The 9,669-nt window shown below is 40.8% G+C and overlaps 2 protein-coding genes across 2 annotated transcripts; both read right to left on the bottom strand.

Moving 5' to 3' along the window:
• Positions 1-1,244: 1,244 nt before the first annotated feature.
• LOC115806464 (vexin) lies at positions 1,245-3,797 on the bottom strand. The gene is made up of 5 exons (XM_030767167.1): positions 3,731-3,797; positions 3,257-3,300; positions 2,578-2,757; positions 2,205-2,293; positions 1,245-1,431 (listed from the first exon to the last, which is right to left on the bottom strand). The coding sequence occupies exons 1-5, from the start codon at positions 3,795-3,797 to the stop codon at positions 1,245-1,247; spliced, it is 567 nt and encodes a 188-aa protein (XP_030623027.1).
• Positions 3,798-5,751: 1,954 nt separating this feature from the next.
• Positions 5,752-7,218, bottom strand: rrs1 (ribosome biogenesis regulator 1 homolog). The gene has a single exon (XM_030769036.1). It carries the CDS (start codon positions 7,216-7,218, stop codon positions 6,178-6,180), a length of 1,041 nt encoding a protein of 346 aa, XP_030624896.1. The 3' UTR covers positions 5,752-6,177.
• Positions 7,219-9,669: the final 2,451 nt, after the last annotated feature.

Below are 9,669 nucleotides of genomic sequence, written 5' to 3'. Positions count from 1 at the left end.
CTAATGAGACGCTCTCAGAGTCCCGAAGCAGAGAGCAGGAGAAAGCCGCTGTCTCACTCATGGGTTAAGCTCCACTCAGCAGATGGCTCAAGCACCTTATTATATTATTATATTATCCTAAATCCATTAGCAAGTCAGTTACTTCAAGTCAGGGGGAAACTTAATCTTTTGGTTTATGACTTTCGGAGATTACTGAATCTACTTCACTACTGATGTTTGCTGGTCTTAATCTGTATTCGGTGGTCCTAATTTGAGGTGCCGCAGGGGATTATGGGGGTCCTCAAGATAAAGGTGCATGTGCATCTGGGTGTGAGTGACCATGTATATGTGTGTGTGTGTGTGTGTGTGTGTTTCTCTGCTTTTTTCTCCAATAACTCCTATTCTGCCATTCCACCATGAAAAGGCTTGAAGTATGACATGTAGTTTGTCTCTCTGTGTATTTGCTGAGTTTACCAGCTGGTGAGTGTTTAGCTTGCTTTCCTCGTGCACCTGCGCTGAGTAAAGTAGTCTGAACAGTGACAGAACAGGAAACTTAATAGAACAGGATCTGTTTTTGAGTTATCCGTTACCGTGGCAACATAGTAATGAAGTTCTCTAAGCTTGAACATTTACACACTTAAAATTTCATCTGATTTTTCTAGGTTACCGAAATAAGCAAAATTGATGCTGCAAAATATAAAACAGTGGCTTTGCGTATTCAGCTGAACATATATAGTCATAACTGTATATTTAATTTACACCTAACATTTGATTGAAAGAAGAGAGCTATGAAATAATCACTGAATAAAGGGAGAAAGTTCAGCTTTAACACAGCACAATGATTCATGGAAAACCGCATGGCTCAAGAAAAAAAGACTGTTGGTACAATTAGATCTTTCATAGAAATACCATAAATTAAAGGGGTTTTCACCCTTCATTTCACATTCAAACCAGAATTTATGGGGTGGGGTCATTTTTGTAGAACATAAAATTCCACTGAGTCACAGTGTATTCGCACACTGTATGAATGTATGTCCACACTCTTTATTTGGTGCTACCCAAGTGACACAGATTGCAAAACTTGAATCATTCAGGCAGTGAAACACATCATCATTTTATAAAAAGAAAAGAAAAGAAAAGAAAAGAAAAGAAAAGAAAAGAAAAGAAAAAAGAAGCTACAGTACTCAAGTTCCCCGGACCCCTCTCTCTCTTTCTCTCTCTCTCTCTCTCTGATGCATTCTGAACCATCCTGCAATCAGAGCTATTCAGTCGGGCTCAAAAGCCCTGTTGGTGGCCCCCTGGCACTGGCTCTTCCTGCGGTGCTTGGACAGGATCCTGTGGAGCAGACTGGGGGAGCTGTGGGCCGTAGCTGGGGTCTGGGCCTCGCGCGAAAGCGCCAGGAAAGGACCCTCCTCCCCTCCTCCACCTCTGGGGGCCTCAGGCCTGCGTCCGCTGAGGGAAAGGGGGGGGGGGGGTGGGACACAAAGAGGAAACAACAAACACAAAGGGCCTGTTTATTCCTGCTGACCCAGATTCCACCGCTTTGAGACAAGACAAGCACGGGGCTGTTCGGACCGCAGCCCGGGCCTGTTCAGAAAGGACCGTCACCACACACACACACACACACACACACACACACACCTCATCAGCAGCCTCCTCACCTTCGACAACACACACACCCAGCCTAAATACAGCCATCAGAGTTAAGTCAACTCAGATGGATACTTCAGTAACCGTGAACGGAGGAGCGACAGCATTAAAAATGATAGTAGAAAAGAATAAAAGTAAAGTGTGAAATTAACTTTTAAAATGTTTCAATAACATAATATTGTACGCTAGAATTTGGCAATGCTGTCTTCAATCGTCCTTTTGGTTTATTTTTGTTATTTCAAATGTGGTGCACAGTAAATGTTTGCTACCCCTAAAATGCAAAACTCCATATCGTTACACAGCCTGGACACTTTGTGTCCAGAGTTAATGCAAAGCTGTGGAGAAAGGGGCGGGGCGAGAATTGATCGGGGCCGGCATGCTATCTGTGTGCATTGTTAGCTAATGAGGTACGAGATGGGCCACCTGTTTGGGTGTGCTGGGTGGAGTGGGGATGGGGGTGGTTTTTAGACAGGGAGGAGCAGCTGCCTCAGCAGTGAGGGGGGGTAGGTTTGGATGTGTGTGTGTGTGTGTGTGTGTGACAGAGAGCAGCACAGTGCGGTTAGCTGCACACTCACCCTGAGCAGTCCCTCAGGACCTCTACAGATCCAGCTTGGCCTGAGCTCCGTCTCCTTGAGCCCCAGATAGTACCACTGGATTCATCCCTCTAGGAACACAAACAAAACAATTACAGATCAAGGAGGATTACGCGCACTCTGTATCACAGACCTCACACGAACCATGTTTTATGTAACATGCTAATACCCGCTATGCAAGAAGTTATCAGACAAGAAACCATCTTATATTATTCTACATACTGTCTATGTCGAAGAGTATGGTGTAGTATGATACACTGTATGAAAATAGCTTCAACTCATTAAAACCGTTTTCAAGGTCTTTGCTTCCTAACTATAAGGAAACGCCTTTTGACTGACGTTTGTTTTTGCTCACCTGATGTATGTCATGACTCAGCTCGAGGACATAAGAGGCGGGGAAGTGTCCCTGCTGTCCGTTCGGGAGGCGTCCAAACCACCTTGATTCTTCATGTTTTGACAAAACTTGAATGACATCGCCCTCTGCGAGTTCCAGCTCATCGGGCCAATGTGGTTTGTACTTGTGTGTTACTACCACCTAGTGGACAAAACACACATTGCGTTTAAAACAATCTCACGGTTGCAGCCAGGTGACAATTTTAACGCCTCTTTCATGAGAGAGATTAATTAACTTGATTAACAGAATTGCCTTCTACTTTCAATGAAGAGTACGATCTAAGAAGGATTAGCCATTCAGGGAACGGATTGTGGCTTGGCTTGTGTATCTACAAGTACAACGCTCAGCTGGCATCTACTAACGGTATATGTTAAAGTACTTTTCTTTTAGTCTCAAATAACTACAGAAATAAAGGCAACGGGTTCTTCGAAATATAATCATAAACTGTCAGATTGCATGACACATGAGTGATTCTTGAATTATCAGGTGTATAATTTTCTTATGAGCTTTGCAGATTTTTTTTTTTTATATGTTGTCCTGTAGGTACAATCTTCAGATGGATTTATGAGTTTTATGATCAATCCAAAAAATCACTTTTATGATTAATTAAATTATTTTTTTTAAGAGAAAAAGGAGTTACCTTGTCGTTTCCATCAGGTCTTGGTCGATGCCTTGCTCTGTTAACTATCAGATGGAAAGAAAGTGTTGGAAAATTGCTGAATGCAAATACATACAAAACACTACTGCAATTATTTCTAACTTTCAGCATAATACTAAATATATGCTCTAGATATTTTCTCTTCTTTTCATAATGCACGTTTACACTGCAGTTAGAATAATCTAATTCAGTGATGTACAGTTCAGATGAACACATCATTAATCAAATTATCCTTCCAAACCAACAATTTTCAATACCATCACCGAGCCAACTTAGGCTATGATTGAACATTCAACACTAGCCTTGAGTTCGATGAGGAACGAAGTTTAGCACGACTTAATTTCTATAACTACAGTTTGAAACATCTGTCCGATGAACTTCCATGATTATAAAAAATATTGTGTTTTCTACAGCAGATTCTATGCAAACTGCCAGCGTTGTTGCCTAGCGACTTACCTTGAGGAGAGAAAACGGTAGTAAAAACTTCAAAGTGCTCATTGCTCTGCATGTAGATGTGCTGCATTCTGCAGCCCTGTGTCTCAGCGACACTGACACTCTGCTTATCTCATTCTCCTCTTTAAATAAACTCACTAATCCATGCCCGCATATATTTAGGCCCACTCACGCACGCACTGTACGTACACAGGCACACAAAAACACATATAGATCGCATTTTGCCATATTCTCACCTTTGAGGTATTATTTGGTAACAAAGTGACACCTTCAAGTGTGAATTTGAAATATTGAAGTATACAGTGGTGCAGTTGCGTACTCACTCCCAAACTGGAGACGAATTGACATCCTTTGATATTCCAAATTCAATTTTTGAGCTCAGTACAACTCTATTATGACTTTATCATTAACACAGCTCCACTTCTTAAGTCAATGCGCCCCCCCCCCCCCCCCAAAAAAAAAAAAAAGAATCAAAAGAATTCTCCAAAAGTTATATTAAATGAAATGTTTAGTGCTTACTGTCATCTTGTGAAAGGTGACCTGAAATAATATGTCCTTCGTCTAATTTCCATATGGCTCATTAGTACAACAATCCTGTTGTCCCAGTATGGTTCAGAAATTGTTGGGTCAGATAGATTTCTTGATTATGCTGTTCATGGTGCTCTAATTTTCTGGCCATACGGGTGAGTAAGAACTGAGGTAGTTATGTAAATGATGTTTTGAACTGTTCTATAGCAAGCAACAGATGGGAACCCACCCCCCTGCCCCTCCAAGTCCCCCGGCTTTGCTCTGGGTTGATGTCAGTGGTCAAACAGCATCCATCAAATGCACGAGGGCTGAAATGTGCAGTCAGTCGGAAAAGAAGCACAAACTCTTAAAGATTTTAATAAACACACATGGTTGCCCATTGCACATGACCCTACAAATGCCGACACATAATAAATGAGTTAATTTTTTTTTTTTTAATGAAAAACAGCTCCTATTAAATGACCAAAAAACTATTTTGTACATTTTCAGCATATAACACTTGAAGCATTGGGCTTTTCAAATAGTTTGTTGTGTCCAATTTACCAGTGTATAGAATCATCGAGGATGCTTGTTCATGTTAGTTTTGACGTTGTCATGATCTCTGTAAGGCTGGCTAAAATAGTTCACTGCTGATCCCTCATTCAGTGGCAGGGTAGGGGAGGAGCTAGGTGTGGTTCAGAGACTGGAGTCCACTTAGTGAATGAACCTAATAGCCTGGTGACCTCACAGCTGAGGTAAAACGCTTGACTACAGATTACAGCCTCTGGCCTGCAGGGCACAAACTCACTTCTTAATCCTCAGTCAGTATATGTATCAGTGTCAGCCCTAAAACCTACCAGCGGTATGTGTTTAAAAACATAGTCCAGTCGAATATATGAAACAACATATTAATACACAACTGTCACAATGAGAAAGGAACGTATGCCTCATTTTTATAAAAAGACAAGATGCTTTGTCAACTGGCCTCATCAGCAGCCTAAAAATACCAACGGTCACCTATAGGAGGCGTTCTCTTCGTGTCATACGTCCACTCAAAATGAACGGAAATGAATTTGTGCAGGATTTCTAGTTGTTTACTGTGCGTGTTGCTTAGATATTTTTAGCGTACTTTTGGCCGCGCACATGGAAACTTCAGTAAAACTGGCGCACTTCACTGCGCTGACACATTCTTAGTGCAAAGACACCCTTTACATAATGTGTTGCAGGTAATCTGCAAGCCCCATTACATAAGCCGTTTCTACGAATACAATTATTCTTGATTTGTGTACCTGTGAAAGGTGATGACTCATTTAAATTGTTCTAAATACTAATTAAGCCACAACATGTTAGAGGAGAGTACATTAAAAAACAACAACAAAAAACCCCCGATCTGAACAGCAGCTTGTATTCACTCCAATACCTCACATGAGTAATCAAATAAGTTAATAACAAAACTTAATTAAATCTTCTCAGCCATGTCCATAACCATAATTTATTTATTTTGTGGAACTAAACAGACAGTGACGTAATATTCTGATGAATAAAAAACAGTTGACAATGCTTTTGGTTCAGTCCTTTTGGACACATTTTAAGTGGAAAAACGATACTTGCACTTCATTTACATTATACAAAAACTCAATGTGCGCAGGTCAGAATGAAGCAATTTATTTTAGACCGAACAAATTACTTTAACGATTACACAGATGCTCATCAGTCATATCACAAAATGGACACATTGTATACAGCGTTTACGAGAACGTAAGATAAACTGCTGAACATGTTGCTGACATTGAAATACGTCAGCTGTCAATCAGTTGACTTGGTTCAAGCGTCTGTAACAAGGCACTTAAACATTTAAGACAAGCAGAAGTGCCTTTCATCACTGTTGACCATGACATGTCCAACATCAGTTCAAGCACATGATTCAGAATGCAAAGTTCATGTTAGTGCTTCCCCTGCTTAGCACGAGGATTGCGTCCCTTGCCTTTAGCCGCTTTCCCCTTTCCCTTACCAGGGGCACTACCTTTACCCCTCCCTGACATGTGCCCTCTTCGCCCCTTTCTTGCTGACTCTTTTCTACGTTTTGCTGCCGCTTCCATGTCCTCCTCTCTCATTTGCTTATTCACCGCCTTGGTGATATCAAGACGCGGCTTTTTGCTGTCCATTATTTTCAAAATGTCCAGCTGTTTTTGTTTCTCATCGGCAAAGTCGCCAATAACGGGTTGGAATTTTCTCCTTTTCCCCGTGTTCCTCGGAGCTTTTTCCTTCGGTAGACTGTCCTGAAATTTGCCCACAGAGGCTGTGGATATTTTGGCTATATTGACTGCTTGTGCCAGTTCCGTTTTTGACTGCTGGCTAGCAGGGGGTAGCCCAACACCAGGCACTTTAAGCTTTTGAGCTCTGGCAATATTCCTAAGACGATTAAACTCGTTCTTTGCCACCCTCTCTTTCTTTTCTTTGTTCCGTTTGGCAAACTGATCCTCATTTGGATCTGCATTTTCAGGAACTTCGATCAACCATTCTTTCGTGCCATCCTTAGCACGCTTGTATCCCCAGCGTCTTCTCCACTCTTTATGGACCTCGTCCCAGACCAGGTTTGTTTTCTTCTTCTTTTGAATACCCTTCAACTTAGCAAACTCTTCCCATTTTGTTGGAGGCCTCGGTTTAGGTGCCGGTTTCTCCCTGGGTAAGACGGTTGTTGGTTCTGGAAGTTTCACGACGATTACCTCCTCGACTCTTTCTGTAGGATGTTTCCATATCTCGTTGATTAGGAGCTGCGTGTTGTCTCGTGCCAAGGAGCGTAGAAAGTCGTCTTTTTTCTGCTGTTTAAAATCGCTGACATCTATACGATTCTTGTCCAACGCGAGCAAATTACCAGCATCAAACTCGAGATCCAGTTCTTTTTGAACCGTTATACTTTTGAGTTTTTCAGCTTCATCTCGTTCTACTTTCGCCAACACGTCTTCAATACTGCAAGCAGCCATTTTGCGTTCTCCAGCATACTACACACGTGCTTTGCTTTTTGAGACATGTCAGGTCACAAGCAATCACTTCCGGGTAATGATTACGTTTAACAAATAATTCCGTTTTCGTCCACAAGGTGGCACTGATGCCTTAGTTTCATTACAGAATGAACCCGTCTGACATTAGCTTGATTTTTGCTACTATGACAAATATTGTAACTTAATATCCTTGAAAAAATGGATTTCTATTAAGAAGCATTTGGAGATAATACCTAAAAACATTATTAAATATGTTTATTATTCGAGTAAATTGTATACTGCTGCACTTAAAAAGTGACCATGAAGTGACCATGATTCTACTTTTTAGTGATATTGTATTTTTAAGTGGGTGTGGATTAGCATATATGTGTGCAACATAGCAGGCATGCTCCATTGTAAGACAATGTTACATCTGCACCCATTTACCAAAAAATAAAGTGAAACGGGTTTTACTAACCAGTGTATCCCTTTTCCATATCAAACCGTTTTAGGATATTTGCACCTCAAAAACAGTCCATTCCACATAAGCGCTGTGGACCGGAGCCCCCCCCCCCCGCTTTTTTTTTTACACAGAAAATAAGACGTGGTGCGTCACACACAGGGGACTGGCCTTAACCGTTTACTCTGTGTGCCCTGTGCATGGTTATTGACAGATCTCTTCAGAGGGCTATTGCTGGGCATCCTCCTCATTAAGTCTACTCTTACAGCACACATAATTATTTCTGTCACAGTCAAAGAACAGAGGGGCTTTGAAGAATAGCCCCCATCCTTTGGAAGAGAGTGAAGAGGAGATGATGTGTGGATTGGGAGTGGCAGCTCAAGAGTAAGGATACCCTCTCATGTTTTCTTGCGAATCCCTTTTCCTAATCAACATGGGAACTGAATTCCATTTTTTTTTTTTTTTTTTTTGCTTCAACGGGGACAACGAACCTTTTGATTGGTGTCTCCTGGTAGACCTACACCGAGGGCGATGGCGTTCTGAATAAAATTTCCGTTGGCTGTGCGGTATTAGAGCCATCACTAATAGATTCCTCTCAGGGCCTCGTGGAGCACTCTGCTTGGGCTCAAAAGGTAATCAGTCTGTGTGACAATCAAATAGAGGGTAAATAAGAGGGTAATTTAGATTGAGAAGAGACACTTCCCGATTCAGAGTCGAGAGGATCCTTGAAATCAAACCCACGTTTTTGAAGCAGTAGGCAATGCGGCATATCAAGTGTGTTGATTCAAGTTTGTAAAAAATGAATAAATAAATAAATAAATAAAAATAAAAGAAACATCCCTTTGTTTTTCTGCCATTATTTTCAACTGTAGCTTGACCTTGGCATATTACATTGTAAGAAGCTACATTCTCCTCAGTGAATGAATTTCAAGAACCCCACCATCATTCAAAAATATTAGAATGAAGTGGTATCATCATTTTAATACTGGTTGTAAGCCAGGCAAGTAAACAATATGACAAAATTGTGTGTTGTGTACACAGGACAAGTCATACACACACACACACACACACACACACACACACACATATATACAGTATATCTACACACATATATACACACATATATACACATACATACATACACACACATACACATACAGTATATACAGTATATATGAACATTCTACTGGTGATCTGCTTGAAGTTTTTGAATTGATATTGAATCATGGCTACATATTGTACCAAGACCAACAGGAAAGCAGTTGAAAAAGGGTTTTAAGGTTTTAAGAGGAATCCTTGGGGGAAGAAAAGACAAGACAAAACAAAACAAAACAAAACCCTCATGTTCTCTGAGAGTTCTGAGAGTATGCTAAAAACACTCCATAAAGTTTTGATTGTCTCTGAGGTTCAGTCAGCTTTGGGTCACTTCATTTCACAACAGATGGTTAAGAGACCAGACATAATAACAACTTATGCCTCAATGAAAACCCGTGATTTAAAAATTGGTACCAGGTTTCTGAAGTTCCTTCATTTTTGATGAACAAACCTGCTATGCATAACCATAGTAAATATAATGAAAGCCACATTGACAAAGCAATTTCAGGTTAGCAGTTATAACCTGTGGGCGTCACTTTATGTGTTCAAAGCCGTAAAATATATTACTTACATGATGCAATACAACTATGGCGATTTAAAAAAAAAAAAAAAAAGTACAACAGTATTCTAATATTTTCTCTGGATACTTCACAAATACAGGCCTAATTACCGCGTGAACCGCAGTGAATATGTACTTAGCAATGTCAGTGCGCCGGCAAACGGCATTGTCTTATTTTTGGAGCCTACTAATTATATTCAGTATTAAAGTCATCCTGTGTAAGTGTGGCTGCTGACAGCAATAGGAATGAGAGCACGAATGACGCGGCTCAATACGCCCGCAGGTAGCGTTATGGTGAGAATCTTAATGAGAAGCGAACATACTCGGATAACACAAAGCT

The sequence above is a fragment of the Chanos chanos genome, chromosome 3 (assembly GCF_902362185.1).
Source record: "Chanos chanos chromosome 3, fChaCha1.1, whole genome shotgun sequence".
Classification (NCBI taxonomy): domain Eukaryota; kingdom Metazoa; phylum Chordata; class Actinopteri; order Gonorynchiformes; family Chanidae; genus Chanos; species Chanos chanos.
Note: the sequence above shows the minus strand (reverse complement) of the source record. Positions and strands in the feature narration are given on the sequence as shown.